Consider the following 20689-nt stretch of genomic DNA (forward strand, 5'->3'; position numbering starts at 1 on the left):
TATTATATGTTACATAAATATTGAATTTCAGACCAGTACAGGCTACCAAGTGAGACCCCATCTCAATCAAACAAATAAAAACACCTTATCTGGGTTGGTGTGGTGCATACCTTTAATCCCAGCACTCAGGAGAGAGAGGCAGGCAGATTTCCATGAGTTTGAGGCCAATCTAGCCTACATAGAGAACTCTAGGCCAGCCTGGGCTACATAGTAAGGTCTTGTCCAAAAATAAATAAATAAATAAACCCTTGGCCAGGTGGTGGTGGTGGTGGTGGTGCTCACCTTTAATTCCAGCACTCAGGAAGCAGGGGCAGAGACAAGGGGATTTCTGTGAGTTTGAGGCCAGCCTGGTCTACAAAGCAAGTTCCAGGACAGCCTGGTCTATTATACAGAGAAATGCTATCTCAAAAAACCAAAACAAAACAAACCAAAACAAAACAAAAAAATGAAATCCCTTTGTTGATGATCTGTCTTTTTACTTTTCTGTTGCTGTCAAAAACGCCAGGACCAAGACAACTTACAGGAGGAAGGATTTATTTGGGCTTATGGTTCCAGGGGGTTAGAGTCTATCACTGTCACTGAAGGGAAGTATGGCAGCAGGCAGGCAGGGAGTCTGGAGCAGCAAGCTGAGAGTTCACCTCTTAAACCACAATTAGGAAGCCAAGAAATCAGACTGGGACCAGCATGTGGCTTTAAAACCTGTGTGGTTTCTGAAACCTCAGAGCACATGTCTAGTGACATACTTCCCCTAGCAAGGCTACATCTCCTCAGCCTCCCCAAACAGTGCCACCTAGTGGGACCACGTATTCAGATGCCCAAGACTATGAAGGACATTTCCTTCAAACCACCACAACCTTGGCATGATAAGTTATATATAAAACACCACCCCCACAAGACAGGGGTTCACGCTAGTCCAGGCTTCCTTCCTCTGCATTCCAAGTGCTAGGATTACAGGCATGCACCACCATGCCCAGCTGAAATTATGTATGGCTTTGGAAAATTAATCAACCATAATTTAAGAAAAGGCATTCCTCAATTATATGAACAGATACAGTTGAAATTGACTAGTGAGATCATGTTTAATACATAATCAGGAAATCAGCAGTACTTCATGATGCTTGTATTAAAATCTTGTCTCGGCATCTTGTAGGGCTCCTGTGGTGAAACGGAGCAAACATTATAAATCTGCAATAGTGTGGGTAATTGCAGAGAGAGAATCCTAATATATTCAGGTAATCAATATACATTCTATAAGAAGACACAAAATAAAACCGTTATTAGTTGATCTTATTTATATATGATCATTTAAATTCTAAATTATAGACACTGGCCTGAAATTTTATTTCATACTTTGCTGTGATTGGATTTCTGGGAAAATATTTAGATTTCCTAAGATGAAGCAATCGTTGATGTAATCATTATGTTAATTAAAATATATTCTATCTGTAAACTTAGATGATACAGAACCTCTTCACAGCATTACTGCTGTTCTAAGACATTATTTTTAGTACATGTTTTCATTTTAAATATCTGAAGTGCATTTCTGTAAAAATAATATGCCAAACTTCTGTAATTCTGAAGAACTTTTTTTCCATATGTCTAGACTGTTCTTGTCCATCTGACTTGGTTAGGACTTGATACTAATTACTTTTTGTTTTTGAGATAGGGTCTTGCTGTGTAGCTCTATCTGGCCCAGAACTCACTATGTAGAGTAGGCTGGCCCTGAACTCACAGAGATCTGCCCGTCTCTGTCTCCTGGGTGTTGGAATTGAAGATATGTACCACCACATCTGGTGATATTGATTTATTTTACTTGTGTGTGATTTTTGTTTTTTGTTTTTTGGTCATTAATTGATTAAGTTTTACGTGTGTGTGTGTGTGTGTGTGTGTGTGTGTGTGTGTGTGTGTGTTGCTAGGGATTAAACTCAGGGCTTTGGACATACTATGCCAGCACTCCATAGTTACATCCATAGCCCTCCAACACATCTTTTCAAAAATACTTCTTTTTTATTTTTAACTATGTCTATATGTGCGGGTATGTTCACAAGAATTCAGGCCTGAAGAGGACATTGAATCTCCTAAACTAGAGTTGTAGAAAGTTCTGAACCACCCCATGTGGGTGCTGGGAGGTGAACTGGATTCCTCTGCAAGCAGAGAAGGTACTTTAAACTCCCAAGCCATCTCTCCAGTCCCTCCGCCCACTTAATATATCTTTTTAAAAATATGAAAGGCCAGCCTGGTCTACAGAATGAGATCCAGGACAGGCACCAAAACTACACAGAGAAACCCTGTCTCGAAAAACCAAATAATAATAATAATAATAATAATAATAATAATAATAATAATGATTATTATTATTGAGAATTTCATACAATGAATTTTTATCATATTCACTGTTCTTTCTCTCAATGCCTTCCAGATCCACCTGTACCTCCCTACCCACCAGACTTCCAATTTTCTTCTTTAAACCCATTGAATGTCCCAACTGCCCTGGGGATGGGGACAACCCCACTGTGTGGTTTAACCTAGGAGAGGTCACATCATTAAAGAAAACTGACTCACAGGCTGGGTACAGTGGTGCATGCCTTTAATCCCAGAACTTGAGAAGCAGAGGCAGCCAGATCTCTATGAATTCAAGGCCAGCCTAGTCTAAGTATTGTGAGTTCCAGGTCAGCCAGGAACCTTTCTTTGAGCCCTGTCTCAAAGAAAAATTTTTTAAAAGTTGATTTTCACTCTCCCAGTAGCTTTCAAATGCCAATAGCTCCTCTTCTAGCGGTGGATCTTGCTCCTACCTTCCTCTGTCCATGTCGGGATTTTGTCTGGCTTGAGCTTGCAACAAGCCTTGTGCACAGTCCTAATCATTGTGAGTCCGTAAGTGTAACCGCCCTGTTATGTCTGGAAAGGACGGTTTCCTTGAAGTTCTCTATCACCTTACAGTCTTTCTGCCCTTTTGTGGAGATCTTGAGCCTCGGGGTGAGGAATGTGGTATGTATGGCCCGTATAGGGATAAGCTCTCCCCAGTCTCTTATGCTCCAGATGTTGACCAGTTGAGCGTCTCTGTGTCCATTGTCATCCACTTCAAGAAAAAGTTTCTTTGGTATGGCTGATAGCTACACTGATCTATGAGTACAGCAGTAAGCCATTAGGGTGTTTCAATGCTATGTCTATTTAATAGTATTAGGTTCTCCCTTGGGGCTTATGACCGATCTATCCACAGGTTCTTGGTCCCTTTACAGTGCCACATATGGGTTCCATCTCATGGAATGGACCTTAGAGCAATCAGAAGGTGGTTGGCTACTCCCCTAACGTTTGTACCATTATTGCACAGGTGGGTACATCCTGCCAGGTCCGTTATTATTGTAGTTCACAGGGTTCACAGCTGGGGGGGGGGAATGACTGACGATTACTTTTCTCCTCCAGTACCATGCATAGCACCTTCCAACACCAGGAAAGCTAGCCAGATTCTAGAGGGGAACCAAGAATACTGGAAATCACCTGTAATGTTTGGGGGTCTGTGGGACCTCACTGGCAAAGGATTCAAAAAGAAGTAACCTGTTCTGGTTCTGGGGTTCTTATTTGCTGGCATATGGAATCTTGTTGGAGTACTGTCCCATCATTGTAGGGTAACTCCATTTTAAACTACTTTTATATGTGTATATGCATATTTTATGAAGTGTCTACAAAAGTAAGGATGGCTTTTTCAAAAGTGTTAGCAATCCTTCCCCATAGCCCCTCCTCTACCCTGCCTCCCACCTCCCACTCCATTTAATCTCCCCTGATCCGTTATTCTCTCTTCTCCTATATATTGCTGTATTGTATGTTCCCTCTCTTAAAAGCACACCCCAATGGTCCTTTCCTAGTTTCCTAATCTCTATGGGAATTCCAAATGAATCATACTTATTTAAAGATTCCAAGCTAATATCCACATACAAGAGAAAACATGCAACATTTGTCTTTCTTAGTCTGGGTTACCTTACTTACAATGACTCTAGTTTCATTCATTTACCTGTGCATCCCATAATTTCATCTTTAATAGCTGACTAGTACTCCATTGTGTAAATACACAATAGCCAGGAAATGGAAACAGCTTAGATGTCCATCAACTGATGAATAGGTAATGAAAATGTGGTACATTTACACAATGGAGTATTACTCAGCATCTTTAAAATTGCTTTATTATTGAGGAAAATATAAATTATGTGCTATGGTTTAAATGTATCCCCCAAAGTTCATGTGTGGGAACTTAATCTCTAATGTAAGTGTTGAAAGGCAGGATCCCTAGATGGTTCAGCCATGGTGGCTCTGTTCTCTTAACTGAAGTGATGCTTTATCCTGGGAGCTGGTTAGTTATCTAGGGAATGGGTTAGTTATCTAGGAAGTGGGTTCCTGATAAAAAGATTATTTCATCTTTCTTCCTCTCCTTCCTTCTCATCCCTGTCTCTACGTCCACCTCTGCCATGGGATGTCTTTCTCTGTGTTATAATGCATCAATTAGGCCTTAATCTAAGTAGCCTCTGATCCTAGGCTTCCAGTCTCCAGAATCCTCAGCCAAATAATTTTTTGTTGTTTATAAATTGCCCAGCTTATGGTAGTTTTATTATTAGAAAGGAGACATTTTTTTTTTTTTTTTTTTTTTTTTTTTGCTTACAAACTGTATGGCCGTGGCAGGCTTCTTGCTAACTGTTCTTATAGCTTAAATTAATCCATTTCCATAAATCTATACCTTGCACTGGCTGTGCTTACGTGTTTCACATGCTGCTGGTCATGCGCGCTGCAGTGTCTCTCCGCCTCAGCTTTCCGCTTCCCACAATTCTCCTCTCTCCTTGTCCCACCTACTTCCTGCCTGGTCACTGGCAACCAGTGTTTTATTTATTGACCATCAGAGCAATTTGACATACAGACGTCCCAGCACTTCCCTTTCTTTTTTTAAAAGGAAGGTTTTAACTTTTACACATCTCCAAGTCAGCTTGGTATATTTGGGATTTGGCGTAGCTTCTTTACTTCCTGCTGGAGGGCGCTGTATCTTATGGGACACAAAGAAATTTTAGATCATGAGTAGTCGTTAGCTGTATCATCTGAGCAGTTGCTTGAAACGATTCTGGTTTATCTTGTGTTCATCGGAGACTTTCAGTGGTCTTGGTTGGTCAAACTGATGTATCTTAATCTGAACAATCATAGCTCTGGCTTTCTTGCACGTGCTGGTGCTTACGTGTCTTCACATGCTGCTGGTCATGGCGGCGGCCGACATTTTCTATTTTCTGTATTTGTTTTGTTTTTGTTTCAGACAGGGTCTTATTGTGTAGCCCTGGCTGGCTTATGTAACTCACTCTGTAGTCCAGGCTGGCCTTGAACTCACAGAGATCCGCTTGCCTCAGCCTCTTGAGTGCTGGGATTAAAGGCGTGCGCCATCATAGTCAGCTATTTTCCTCTTCATATGTATAGGATCTCCAACGATAAAATATCTTTTATTCCTGGTTTGGTCATTTGTACCTTATCTTATTCTGATCAGTCTGGCCTACTGATTTTGCTGATCTTCTGACACGATCATTTGTTACACTGGTGTGACAGTTTGAATGAGAACATCCTCCATATACACTAGTGTTTGAACACTCAGTCCTCAGATAGTGGCGCTGTTTGGGGAAGTTTAGGAAACGTGGCCCTGCTGGAAGGGGTATGTTACTGGGGGCAGACTCCAAAGTTTTAAAGCCTCCCCCCATTCTCCGTGCTCTCTTTCTGCTTTGCACTTTGTTCAGGATATGAGTTCTCTCTCAGCATTCAGTTCCTGCCTCCATGCCTGATGCTTGCTGCCATGGTGGACTCTTACCCCTCTAGAGCCCTAAGCCCAAATAAACCCTTCCTTCTGTAAGTTTCCTTGGTCACGGCACTTTCCACAGCAACAGAAAAGTAACTAATACAGTCAGTGTTCTCAGTTGTTTTTTTTTTTTTTTTTTCTGTTTTGTACATTATTGATTTCTACTATGATACTTACTGTGTCCTTGTCCCGCCCCATCCCCTGTCACTTTGGGTTTAATTTTCTCCTCTTCCTCCTCCTCTTCTTCTCCTTTCCTAATTTCTTAAGTTCAAAGCTGGAGTCTAAGGTCACAGCTTCGAGAACTCTCTTCTTTGATGACATACACACATGCTGCTATGAAATTCTGTTAGCTATATCTTACAACTTTGATAGTTTGCATTTTTGGTTTCATTAGGATCAAAGTATTTTGTAACTTCAGTTCTCTTTTCTTCTTTGAAACTTCAGTTGGTTTCTATAATTTGCTCACTGTTGTTAGATATTTAATTTTTTTTTTAGCTTCTAAATATTTGGGGATTTTCCCATTACCTTCCTGTTTTTTATTTCTAATTATTTACCCCTTTCAGAGAAATATTTTCTTCAATTGACCTAAATCCTTTTAAATTTACCAAAACTTTGTGTCCTGTAATATTCTAGTGAGTGCTTCCTGTTACTGAAATGACTGTGAATTTTGCTGTTTGTGGGGAGAAGATTCCATAAATACTAGAACAAGCTCGTTGACAGTATTACTCAAGTCTTCTGTGGTCTTGCTAACTGTGTGCCCATGTATATCAATTATTTGGAGGCAGATGTTGAAATTAATGTGGCTATGATCTTTTCTATTTTTTCCTTCATTCTATCAGATTCCATTTTCATGTATTCCAAAGCTCTGTTTTAAGGGCATGAAGGTTAAGGTTTATTGTGTTTTCTTCATGAGTTTCCCCCCTCATCTTATCAAGTCATCCTCTTGATCACTGGCAATAGCCTTTCCTTTGAAATCTATCTGATGGTAATGTAGCCATTGCAGCTGTCTTTTGATTGGTATTAGCCTGGTATTTATTTTCACATCCTTTTTATTTTTAACCTATTCGTGTGGTTTTTATTTAAAACAGATTTCTTTAGCTGAGGATGTAGTTCAAGGGCAAAGTGTTTCCCTAGTATACAAAAGCCTTGGGTTTGATCACCAGCACTGCAAAAATAAATTCATCAATTAAATGAAGTTTCTTGTAGGCAGCACATAGTTGGGTCACCCTTTTTATTTAACTGCCAATTATTTGGGAGTGTTTAAACTATCTATATTTACTGTGATAATCAATATAGATGGGCTTATATAAATTACTGTTGCTCTTTAACTCAGGCTGGCCTTGAACCTACTATCTTCCCACTTTTGCTGCCCATGAGCTGGCATGCACCATCATGTCATGTCTTTGTTCTATTATTATCAATAAATTTTCTTTTATTACACTTATTTTTACTCTTTTTGTCTTTGATGTGCTTTTAACTTTTTAAATTATATTTATTATTTTATTTATTTCCATACACACACACACACACACACACACACACACACACACACACACTTACTACAGTATCTGTGTGGAGGTCAAAGGATAACTTGTAGGAGTCAGTTTTATTTTTCTACCCTGTGAGTCCTGAGGATCAAACTCAGGTTGTCAGGCTTGGCATCAAGTGTCTTTACTCACTGAGCCATTTCTTCAATTCCTAATATTTTTTTCACTCAATTTTTCCCTCTGTTAACTTATTAGCCATAATTCTTCACTAAATTATCTAGTGGTTGGCTTAGAGTTTATATTATACATCTTAAACTTAACCCAATCCATCATCAAATGATAGTATAGCATTAACTCATAGCATAGGCAATGTATAACATTATGCTATGCCAGTATACTTTATGTCAGCATATTATTTTATCCCTGGCTCTTTCACCACTGTTGTCATCCATTTTAATTCTATAAGTCTTATAAATCTCAAATTAGTTGCTAATGTATTTCATTTATAATTATGTGTATGACATGTAACACAAAATTCTTCAGTGAAAGCTAGAAAAAAAAATAAGGGAAATGACAGCACAATGACTTAAGCCACTTACCAAGGTAAAGACCTGGACTGGCCTGGCCAATGTAGAAATACACCACGACAGCAACACCCATGCTAAATAGGGTATAGACCCACTGGATCACAAACATGATGAGAAGGGATACAACAGCCTATAGAAACAGATAGGAAGAGTAAGTCACCTAAGGGTTTCATACAAGGTAATCAAAACACAAGATTAAGACCTTAAGAGACAGTGGTCTCTTAACAGTGGCTGAGCTCTGAATAGTTAAAGTTTACTTATAGCAAAATAATACTTAAATATTTAAAACAATACATTAAATAAAAGTAATTAATAATAGAAGTAAATATAATAAAAGTGAATAAAATACTTACAATAAAAGTCTGTATAATTCAAGTTTATACTTACAATAAATAAATAATAAAGTTTGTTTACTGTGGTAGTGTGCTAGTTTGGTAGGGTTTTTTTGTTTTGTTTTTGTCAACTTACACTAGGGTCATCTGGGAAACCCAGCTGAGAAAATGCCCTCATCAGATTAGCCTCTAGGCATTTTTTTTTTTAAAAAAACTATTGTTGATTGATGGAGAAGTGCCCAGTCAACTGCGGGTGGTGCTGGTGGCAGGTGGTTCTGGACTGTATAAGAAAGCAGGTTGAGCAAGCCATGGGGAGCAAGCCAGTAAGCATGGTCTCTGCTTCAGCTCCTGACTTCTTTTCATGGTGGACTGTAGGCTGTAAGATGACATAAAGCCCTTCCTCTCCAAGGTACATTTGGTCACAGTGTTTACCACATCCATAGAAAGCAAACTAAGACAGGGTGCTAACTTGACAGGATCTGGAATTATCCAGGAAGGAAGCCTCTAGGCATATCTGTGAGGAATTTACTTAAATTGGATTAGCCCCTGGGCATGACTGTGAGAGGTGATTTTGATAGATTAGTTGAGGCATTAAGACCCAGGGTAATGAAAGTTAACACCATCCCCTGGGCTTAGGTCCTAGACTGCATGAAAAGGAGGAAGTCAGCTGAACACTGGCATTCATCTTCCTCTGCTTTCTGACTGTGGATACAATGTGACCAGCTACTTCAAGCTCTTCCTGCAAGGATTTCTCCATAGTGATGGATTTTACCCTCAAACAATGAGCCAGACTGAGCTCCTTTCCTCTTCAGTTACTTTTGTCAGAATAACAAGAAACCTAACTATGACAGAAAACTCATACCAGGAGTGGGGTTGTTGCTGTGATGAACCTGACCATATAGTTCTTAGCACTCTGGAACTGGTTTTGCAGGCACAATGTAGAAGCATTCAGAACTTTATGATAGTAAAGCCATTGAGTACAACAAGTAAGATTAACAGGCCATTCTGGTACGAGCTTGGAAGACAAGAATGCCAATAGAAATGCAGATGGTGGAGACCTAGCTCTTGAGGTTTCTAATGGGAACAAGGACTCTGTCAGAAAACTGGGCTAAAGGACATTCATGTGACAGTTTGGACAATACCATGGCTCATTCTGCCCATGCTCTAAGGACTTAAGTGAAGTTGAATGTAAAGATGACTGATTAATTTGTTTGGTAGAGGAATTTCAAGACAGGAATTTTCATCCAGGCCATGGTTTGACTACTTTCTGCTGTACTTTTCCGGGTCTACAGTGAAAAGGTATAAAATGTTGAGCATAAAGGTGTAGAAATAAAGTCTGGTTTGTCAAGGATAAGAGTTTAGCAAGTTAAACTATAAGACCAAGGAGCATGCTGAAAAAGAGGTTATAACTGTTAAAGAAAAGCATCCTGCTTCATACTGGGACAACAGGAACGATGTCCTCGGGGCAAGACCACACCCATTGAAGGGTCCATTTTGTGAAAACACAAATTTATTGGGAAGGAGAGAGCCTAAATTGAAATAGAGACTGCCACCGAAGGGGGTTCCCCATTCCTCAAAGGCACCTCCCTAGAGACATGGCTTCCCAGGATTAGCACACAAAAACTGATGCAACTGTGGTCCAAGGAGGCCAGGCTGTGTCCCTAGCTGGCAGCAGGATCTGGCAGAATCATCAATGTGGTGTTGGTCCTCTATGCATAGAAGATGCAAGACTGACAGTGTTGGGGCATCTTGAACCACAGTGCCAAAGGAAGACATTGAGACCTGCCAGTATGCTGCAAGGGTGGAGCCCCTATACAGAGGCCTTGAGAGGCCATAGTGTGAAACTGTGAGGTGAAGCCTGTTGGAAATATTGAAGATGCCTGGACCACTGGGGTATCTGCAGAGAAAAGCCACAGGCATAAAGGACAGCAGACCAAGAAAAAAGACTGAGTTCCCACAGGCAGAGGAGCTAGCTGTCTGGGTGGGCTCTCCAAGCCTTTCTGAGCCCATATGATTCCATAACCCCAAGATGGCAGGCATGAAGCTGCAAGATTTGATGTTGGCTTTGTTTGGGTTTTGGTCTTGCTTCTTTCAGATCATTCTTTGCTATGCCCCCATCCCTCCCATTTGGAATGAAAATATTTATTATGTGCCATTGCATACTGGAAGTATGTAACTTGTTTTAATTTTGTAGGAGTGCATGGTTAAGAGCTGCCTAGCCTCTCAGATGAGACTTTAACATTGAGCATTAAACATTGTTGAAACTGTTAAAGGTTATGGGGACTCTCAAGGTCAACTAAACCCATCATGCATATGAAATGGCTATGAGCATGAGGACAAGGGGTGAAAAGCTATGGCTTAAAACTTAGTGGTTTGGTTGTTAACCTGACGAGGGGTGGACTTGTGATTGGTTAGTCTCAATGGTCAACTTTAAAACTGTGATCTAGAATCGTGATTCTGGATTCTGAATGAAAAGGGTCACTAACTATACACATACTCAAGCAAGTTTTGGGAGAACTACCCTTTGAAGGTAACCCCTTAGTCGAAACCACCAGCAAGCAGACACTCTGTCTTAGTTACTTTTCCTGTTGCTGTGATATACGATCCTGACAAAAGTCACTGAATGGAGAAAGGGTCTAATTTGCCTCACAGTTTAGAGGCTCACAGTTATAGTCCATCACAGCGGGGAGTCACAGCAGCAGGAACTTGAGGCAGCCATTCACACTGTCCCCACAGTCCAGAGCACAGAGTAAGGAATGCTTGTACAGCTCACTTTCTCCGTCCAGGATCCCAGCCTAAGGAATGGTGCCACCCACAATGGGCAGTTCTTCCCACCTCAAGTGATCAAGATAAGCCCCACAGACAAGCCCCAAAGTCTGTCTCCCTGTCCATTCTAGATCTTATCAAGTTGACATTTGAGATTAATTATCACACTATTTGACACTCCTCCCTACAATCAATAAATTAGCATGAAATTAGTAACCCAGGGGTTATCAGATACGATTAGTTAAAAAGTAGATAATTGATTAAAGTGAGTGGTTGATTAAATGTAAATCTTGTCATAGCGATCTCATCTTAATTCTAATAAAGCAAGCAATTTAATCATGTTGATGTTAATTAGCACTTTTTCTTTCCCCAAATCTCTCTCTCTCTCTCTCTCTCTCTCTCTCTCTCTCTCTCTCTCTCTCTCACTCTCACACACACACACACACACACACACAACACACACACACACACACCCCTTCACCTGAATCATTTCTCAGGACACTGAGATCAAGATGGACTTACCCCTAACAGGGAGACCCAAGGGTTACACATGCAAGTGTAGAAAGCATTTGGTCTCCTCTGGACCTCTTGTTCCTGAAGTCTGCATTTCAGAACGAAATCTAAAAAATGAATTAGCCAAATCCTTCATTATGGACTTACTACCAATCCCTCTCTATTTTTATTAGCAAATATCTACAGGCTCATGGGCCCTGGTTTTGCAATTCAGCATAGAGCTAGCTCCAAGCACTTGCTCACAGAGAAGGAAGGATGAAGGGCTTAGGGCCTCACACCAGGCACAGACCTGGAAAGAATTCGAAGAAAGGCCAGACTAGAAGTGGGAGCCTCCCCAAGCCTACTACACATTCGTCCGTATCTGTCATCTGGGGGCACTCCAAGTTCAGATCTTCCCTCTCTTTCAGATGGGGGGGTGGTGGTCAGAAGCAGGGAGCTGGACACCTGGTGTTTGGGTCCCAATGTGACCCAACTAGAGGGCCAGGCTGGCTTTTGTCTATGACAGGACAGTTTTTGCTACCATCTACCAGCTGGGCATTGAAGTTAGCCTGGCCTCAGATACAGACCAGAAGCTGGCAAAGGAGATGGGTTAGGGGGACCCTCCCCTTACTCCTTCCTCCGGCAAAGAAGAGCCTGAGGGGACAAACAGATCTGAGCGCAAATACATACACATTCCACTCCCTTCATCATGGGTTTCAGGCACATCAGAGCTCCTCAGAGTTGCATGTTTAATTTAGCTTTCTGCCTTCTCAGTTTACATGATTCCAGACATGCTCATTTAACCATGAAAATGCATATAGATTGTTTAACAATGTGCTCTAATCACCATGAGCTCCACTGTGCACGGTGATTCCAACACCTGGTAATGTTGGATTAACTTTGTGCCTCATTTTGACACTAAACTTCCATAGCTAGTTGCTCAGGCAATGTGTCAATCCCTTAACTCTTTACTTTCCATCATCAAATTCATTCTTCAGCCAAAGACTGTGCCAGCCCCTCTCCCGATCCTTCCTTCTTCGCTCCGTGCCCTGATCCTGTCTCACTCACCAAGTTTCTTCTTTCCTTGGACTGCTTTGGATGGGTAGGCCTCGGGAATCCTGCTGGGATCCACTTCTCATAGACCCCTTATCTCTCTGCTTGCCTATTATCTATCCCTCAGGTCATAGTCTGTATCACTGTCTCACAGAAGTTCATCCCTATCACAACAATCTAATTCCTCATAGCATTCACATTTCCTTTGTCCCACCTCCTCTTTCACAGAATGTACCGCCATTTGCATCCGTGTCCTTATATACTTATTTCTATGTGTCTATGCCCCCTGGAGTACATGCTTCTAGGGGGACAGGATCCATGTTGATCTTGAGGCCAGGGCTCACATCTGGCAATCGCTTTGTGTTTCAGTGTTAGGTCTGCTGTCTTCTCTGGGCCCTGTGCCTTCTAGAACTAGTCCCTCTGGACCGCTGTGGCGCTGGAACCTATAATCTCAGTGCTCAAGAAGCTAGGGCAGAAAGAAGGTCCACACATTCTAGGCCAGCCTGAGCTACACGAAGAGACTGTGACTTAAAAGCAAAAACCAAACCAGACTAACCCACACCAGACCTAGCCCCTCCAAAGTATGTCAGATTAATCAGATTACTTCACACCCTGTTATGGTTTGAAGGTGTACTCATGGAGGCTTATTTGCCTGCTGATGGATTTTCAGGGAAGCAGTTGGATCATGATGTCATAAATGGATTAACCACTGATGGTTTCACAGCCCGATGGCATTATTAGGAGGTAAGAGAGCCATTAGAACTGGGTCTGAGTTGGAGGGAAGAGGTCACTCGGGTGGGGACGTGCCTCTGAGGAGGGTGTGGTGTCCCCTGTCCTTCTCTTTCTGCTTACTATCTGTTATGAGGTGAGCAGCCCGGACCGCATTCTCCTGCCACCGTGACATTCTGCGACACCACGGACCCAGAGGCGACACAAGACAGCTGTAGACTGAAACCACTAAAGAGTCAGGCGAAGAGTAAAGACAACTCTTCCCTTGAGGTCGCCTTCCTCGGGTACTCGTAACAGCATCAGCAAGTCCGACAGTTTGCCCTCCATCGTCGCAGTCTTTCACCATCTCCCTGGTTATCTCTGAGTAAAGATTTCAGGCCGTGATCTGCATCTTTCTCTGTCAGCACTCCGCCTCCGTTCTTGGCAGCTCTTATAGAAACAACACCCTCAACACCCTCCTCTCTCAGCTCCTTGAAAGCTTCCCTCCATCCATCTTTCTTTCACTCACTCGGATTTCTCCTCCTTAGCCACACTTCAGAGTTGTCATCACAGGTAACTAATACTTTTTATGTGTGTGTGGCGTGTGTGTGTGTGTGTGTGTGTGTGTGTGTGTGTGTGTGTGTGTGTGTAGTGTGTGTATGTGTATGTGTGTATGTGTGTGTGGCGCGTGTGTGTGTGTGTGTTTGTGTGTGTATGTGTGTGTGGCATGTGTGTGTGTGTATGTGTGTATGTGTGTGTGGCATATGTGTGTGTGTATGTGTGTATGTGTGTATGTGTGTGGTGTGTGTGTGTGTGTGTGTGTGTGTGTGTGTGCGCATATCATATTTTTTCAGCTAATCTGTTCGGCCATCTTTCACTCCCGGTCCATAGAAGGACCCTGGAATATTTCTGCTGTTTCCTACTTCCTGTTTTCACTACCATCTTTACCTAGCTCAGGTGCTGCCGTAGTTTAGACATTTAGTGCTCTCAAAGCTCACCATGGCAAGCACCAGGAGTCCAGTGCAAGGTCTTTTGGTCATTGAGGCATGTTCTTGAAAGGGACGCTGGTTTCCTCCTCTTTCTCTCTTTGGTGGCCTGGCCATGATGTGAGTGGTTATGTTCCAACACACACTCCGGTCATGAAGGGTCATCGTGATACAGGCCTTCAAACACGGGCTAACTGGTTATGGGTGAAAATTTCCCAAACTGTCAGCCAAAATGAACCTTAGGTCTTTTTAAGTTTGTTACATCAAGTGTTATAGTAATGCCGGTGTTGTAGTAATGCAGTGTTATAGTAATGCCGGTGTTGTAGTAATGCCAGTGTTATAGTAATGCCGGTGTTGTAGTAATGGGGTGTTGTAGTAATGGGGTGTTGTAGTAATGGGGGTGTTGTAGTAATGGGGTGTTGTAGTAATGGGGGTGTTGTAGTAATGCGGTGTTGTAGTAATGCGGTGTTGTAGTAATGGGGGTGTTGTAGTAATGGGGTGTTGTAGTAATGGGGTGTTGTAGTAATGGGGTGTTGTAGTTATGGGGGTGTTGTAGTAATGCGGTGTTGTAGTAATGGGGTGTTGTAGTAATGGGGTGTTGTAGTAATGGGGTGTTGTAGTAATGGGGTGTTGTAGTAATGGGGTGTTGTAGTAATGGGGTGTTGTAGTAATGGGGTGTTGTAGTAATGGGGTGTTTAGTAATGGGGTGTTGTAGTAATGGGGTGTTGTAGTAATGGGGGTGTTGTAGTAATGCAGTGTTGTAGTAATGCCGGTGTTGTAGTAATGGGGGTGTTGTAGTTATGGGGGTGTTGTAGTAATGCCGGTGTTGTAGTAATGGGGTGTTGTAGTTATGGGGGTGTTGTAGTAATGCCGGTGTTGTAGTAATGGGGGTGTTATAGTAATGCAGTTGTAGTAATGCGGCTATTACGGTAATGCAGTTGTTGTAATGCAGTTGTGGTAGTAATACAACACTGCTAACACAGGTTACTCGGTCTAAGACTGCTGGTGTAGCTAGAGTTTTCCTGCCTTCCCCAGTCAGGACAAATCTCTCTCACCCGCCAGTCCCACAGTCGCTCAGACCCAACCAAATAAACACAGAGACTTACATTGCTTACAAACTGTATGGCCGTGGCAGGCTTCTTGCTAACCGTTCTTATTGCTTAAATTAATCCATTTCTACAAATCTATACCTTGTCCTGGCGGCAGCTGGCAGTGACTCCTTCTGCCTTCCTGTTCTTTTATTTCTCCTCTCTGTTAGTCCCGCCTATACTTCCTGCCTAGCCACAGCCAATCAGGTTTTATTTATTGACCAATCAGAGCAATTTGACATACAGACCATCCCCCAGCACAGCCAAGTGCAGACCATCTCAGACACCTGCACTCAGGCCCGTGGTCCTGATCATCCTCTATGCGGACCTGCTGGGTAACGCCACAAGGAACCCGAGAACGGGCTCCCACAGGACATACAGAGCATCCCACAGCATGCCGGTGCTCCCTAGCACACACATCTGCTTCCATGTTAGCTTCTCAGTGATCTTGTCCACTCAACTCCTTCTCCTAAGTCTGAAATAGCAAACAGAACTTCCACATCCTCTGCTCACGGTATCTTCGGCCCACTTGGGTCTGCACCCTCTGCTCCACTGCCCCCCTTCATAGCACATGCTCAGTCCCCCTCTTCCTCAGAGACATTCCCCCAACTCAGTACAACCTGGATCCAGTGCTTTTTTTGGTCTGCTCAGAACTTTGTTCTCACATTGCCAGTTTTCCTATCCCCCTGTGAATCAGTCCTATTACATACAACTGCCATGCATTTCTCTCACCTAAACAAGTACTTCCAGGCTACTCATGAGCTACAGCCCTTTCTCTGACAGCAAACCTCCGTTACCATTTTATTTGTTCAGTATCCAGAGCCCATTACGTTTTCAATCCCTTCTTCATTTGTTTCTGAGGTAGGGTCTTGCTGTGTAGCCAGGCTGGCCTTAAACTTGCAATCCTTCTGCCTCAGCCTCCAAATGCTGAGATCATAGGCATGTACCATCACATATGGCCTCACTAATCCACTCTGGAGACAGCTGATTCCACTAAGTACTCTTACTGAGCTTGCCAAAGATCTGAACCTAATTCAAACCCCATTCATGCCTGTTCATCATTACATATCCTTGAAATGTTTTCTTCTCCAGGGCACCCACCTTCCTGTTTTCCTCTCCCCCTCTTCTCAGTCCCCTTTGTTATATCCTCTCCTCCTTCAAAAATGCAGGAGCACCCCCATGTCCAATCCTTAGCACCCTTCTTTTTCGCTATGTGCCCACTTCTAAGAGAGCTCATCTTGTCCTGTGCTTTAAATGCTAGCCACACAACAAGAACTCCAAGTCTAGATCACCTTTGAACTTAAGTTTTTCATATCTAATTGCTTTGCTAATACTTCTCCTGGGTAGGTTGCTAAGCACCTCAAACTTAACAAGGCTGAAACAGAAATCTATCCTTCCCAAGTCTCTTTGAAGACCGAGTCAGTGATATGATTTCTGCAAACAGCTAATATCCGCGCTGACTTCTCTTTCTGCCCCGTCTACCTCTATTCCATCTGTAAGTCCAGTAGATTCTGAATATGATCATTCCTCACCACCTCTCTGGCTGTCTTCCTTGTCTAAGACACTTCACTCCTTCATCAGCTGACTGCGGCTGGTCCTGTGATGGATATCACAGCTACCTTACTGCTAAGGGTTTCTTGGAGTTACATGGCCACATGACCAAGATCTCACCAAGAGAGAGCAGCCATGGAGAATGTCACTTCTGAGCCAAGGCCTTTGCCTTTTCTGTTTTTCCTCTGCCTGAGATCTAAATGTGTAACTCAGCCATGATGTCAGCATGGCAAGGTCCTGGGGTCTGTGTGTCTTCAGATCTTCGAAGGAGCCTGGTTCCCTGAAGCAGTACATGGAAAAGAACCTCTCACAGACTCGGAACACTCTTCTTAGATTGTTAATGCAATCAAGAAATAACCTTCTGTTGTGTGCAGACCACTATGTTTTTATTTCATTAGACAGTTTAGCCTACTCATCTCCCAACAAGATGTTTTTTGATAAAGGCGAGTGACATGCCACACCTTCCTTCCTGCCAGGGACGGTTAGTGTTCTTTACCAATTTGACAGAATCTAGAATATCTAGGAAACAAGCCCTAGCATGCCTGTGAGGGATTGTCAAGGTTAGGTTAATTGAGGTGAGAAGACCCATCATAAAAAGTGGATGGCACCTTTCTTTGAGCTTGAATACCAGACGAGGTGAAAATGCAGAAGCTAATTGAAAAGTGGGCCTCCTCACTCTCTGTTGCTCGACTGTGGATGCCCTGACCAGCTGCCTCCTCAAGCTCCTGCCACCACAGTGGACTCCACTCTTGAACTGGAAGCCAGAATAAACCCTTTCTCCCGTAAATTAAGTTGTTCTTGTGAAGTATCTTTGCCTCAGCAATGTGTAAAGTAACTGACGTAACCCCAGTCTACGTCCCAGTATCTGGTTTTTTTTTTTACTCTTTATTGTATTTACCATTTAAATTGCAATGTATGTTTACTAATTATGCATCTTCCCCCACAAGAAGGAAAGCTCCATGACACCAAAACCTTCCTGCATCTGCTCAGCATGTTCTTCCAACACTTAAAATGGACCGCGGAATGGGGATGCTCCCTACATGTGGTTGAACCAATAAGCCCCAAAGACATCTTCTTCATGCTCTTAAAACCCATTTGATTTCCTTGTGTGCTTACAAGCACTCTACTGGAGTTCCACACATCTGAATTCCAGTGACAAATAGCCTCTTCTAAACCTCCAGGCATTTAAGAGTTTGTGCATAAGAAGTACTTAGTACATCTCCTAATTGTGGATTAAAGCAAAGGCTGTCAAGATTTACCATTGGTTTGAACAGATGGCTTTATGACTTTTTCTTTTTGACATAGATTCTAGCTATGAAAGCCAGGTGGGCCTAGAACTCAGAATCTTCTTGCCTCAGTCTCCTGGGTGTGGGGATTCAGGTATGAGCCACCATGCCTGGTTCCATGACTTTTTTTTTTAAAGAAGGAATTTGGTTATGAGTGCTATGACTTAAGATGTGTAATTTTAACATGTCATTCTGTGACTCATTCTTTTCAATCACAGGCTTAATGAAATACAGTTGCCTTTTCAGTTCAGAAGAAACACTATTGGCCAAGAATGCACATTTCTGCCTCTCTGAGATGTGTCAGATGTTAAGCTCTCTCTTTCCCAACACTTGATCTTATACAACCTCAATTACATAATTAGTTCCTGACTCCAGATGGTGCCGCTTAGATTTGTCTGCTAGTCCAAGGTGCATCCAGTGGGAACTGGGCTTTAGCGGAGGGGGGGGGGCGGGGGTTGGTCCTTGGGTCAGCATGATGCTCTCGTATTGCATGGTACCAGAGTTTCCATCCAAACCCATCATCATGAAGGGCAACAAGACATTTAGCAGGCCTGTGCTGCTGAGGCTGGTATTCAGTAGGCTGGGTGTGTTCCCTGCATTTTCCACCCACCATATCTTCAAGTTACTAAGGGCTTATCAGGACACACCTCTAGAGCAAGCCAAAAGAAGTGTCTGTATTGTTCCTAAAGGAAGTATGTGTGGGTGTGTATGTGTACGGGTGCATATGTGGGAGTGGGAGAGTGGGGGTCTGTGTATGTGTGTTGGTGTGGGTGTGTGAGTGAGAGGGTATGTGGGGGGGTGTAGATGTGTGTGTGTGTGGTGTGTGTGTTTGTGTGGGTGTGTATGTGTGGGTGTGCATGTGTGTGGGGTGTTGTGTATGGGTGTGCATGTGTGAATGTGAGTGTGGGGATGTATGTGTGGGTGTGTATGTGTGGTGTGTATGTGTGGGGTATGTACGTGTGGGTGTATGGGGTGTGGGTGTGTATGTGTGGGTGCGTATGGGGGGGGGGGGGGGGGGGGTGTATGTGTGGTGGTGGGGTGTGTGTGGGGGGGGGGGGGGGGGGGGGGGGGGGGGGGGGGGGGGGGGGGGGGTGTGTGGGTGTGCATGTGTGTGGGTGTGCATGTGTGAGTGTGGGTGTATAGGTGTGGGTGTGGGGGATATGTATGTGTGAGTGTATGGGGGTGTGGGTGTGTATGTGTGGGTGCGTATGTGGGGTATGCGTGTGTGGAATGTGGGGGAGTGGTCCAAGAACATGAGAAGGAGAAGGAAGGGGTTTATTCCCTTGGCAAGTAGACAGCCTTGTTTTGATTTTGCTATTTTGAGATGAAGTCTCACATAGCTCAGGCTGACTTCAAAGTCACTGGTTAGACTGGTCTTCCACTTACAATCCCCGTCTCTCCCTCCCAAGAGCTGGAATAGAGGTGTGCATCCCACTGTCCCTGTAGTCATCACCATGGAAGGGACAGTTCTCAGCAGACTCCTCAATGACTCTGCACAGTGTGACAAACAAGCGGTCACTCATAATTCTAGATGACCAGGCCCCAGCTCCCTTACGGACTGACTAAGGGGGGTTTTCCTCTTGGCACACTGTACTGTAAGAAGCAAATCTCACAGACCTTTGAGGGGGAGGGGCTAGTTCCTCAGGCCAGCAATCCTAGGGAATAGTAGCCAGGAAGGCAGCTGTACTTTCTCAAACATACAGTTGGAAAGCACCAAGCGAGCAAGTGGTAGGGTGCGTCATACACATTAATAACAGCAAAGCAATAAACAATACATAGTGCTGACTTCAAATCCAGTGGTATGTCGATGACGTGTTATGTTTATGAAGCTCATGCACAGACAAATGTTTTAAGCATGGGGAACCCAACTGTGTCCATTTTTAAGTCAAGAATTTAAGTAATTGTGTAGAAATTACTTAAAATCTCTACTAAACCATCTTTGAAAATGGACTCCTTCTCTCCCTCCCACTTCCCCTCTTTTTGTGATTCTGGGGATCAAATCCAGAGCCTGTGTGTGATAAGCAAGCACTCGACTGCTAAGACACATCACTGCTCTCCCTCTGTATCTTCATTGGAATATATAAACACAGGATCCTAAGCCCCATATAGAAACCAAAGATTTATGCTGTTACAGTCTCCGCACAAGTGTGTATAAAATCCACGGGATATTTTTATCATATTGATATTACAATTTGCTTAGCTACTTCCCAAATGCTCAACATTTATTTCTGGCTTGTCATCAGTACAAACCATGTCACCATAACAATCGTGAACACATTTTTTGGCTTGCTGTTTGGGTTGGGTTGTTTCCCTGATACCCAATTCCCCAAGCCGATTTTTCCACATCGGGTCAATGATACAGTTTTCCAATTCTTGTTACATCTTTAAAGATCGCTTTCCATGATCAGAGAACCAGAGGGACATTCAGCTATGACAATATGAAGAGACCAGTGAGTCTTCCTCCCCCAAAACAAGTGTAAAATACAAAAAAGTTAAGACACACACACACACACACACACACACACACACACACACACACAC

General features: G+C 43.1%; 1 protein-coding gene across 1 annotated transcript in view; it reads right to left on the reverse strand.

Moving 5' to 3' along the window:
• Slc12a8 (solute carrier family 12 member 8) overlaps positions 1–20689 on the reverse strand; it is a 163053-nt gene that overhangs the window by 5879 nt on the left and 136485 nt on the right. The window contains 2 exon segments of the mRNA XM_028886362.2: positions 7899–8016; positions 11507–11604. Of these exon segments, the coding sequence (XP_028742195.1) occupies positions 7899–8016; positions 11507–11604 (216 nt within the window).

This window comes from Peromyscus leucopus, chromosome 12 (assembly GCF_004664715.2).
Source record: "Peromyscus leucopus breed LL Stock chromosome 12, UCI_PerLeu_2.1, whole genome shotgun sequence".
NCBI classification, from domain to species: domain Eukaryota; kingdom Metazoa; phylum Chordata; class Mammalia; order Rodentia; family Cricetidae; genus Peromyscus; species Peromyscus leucopus.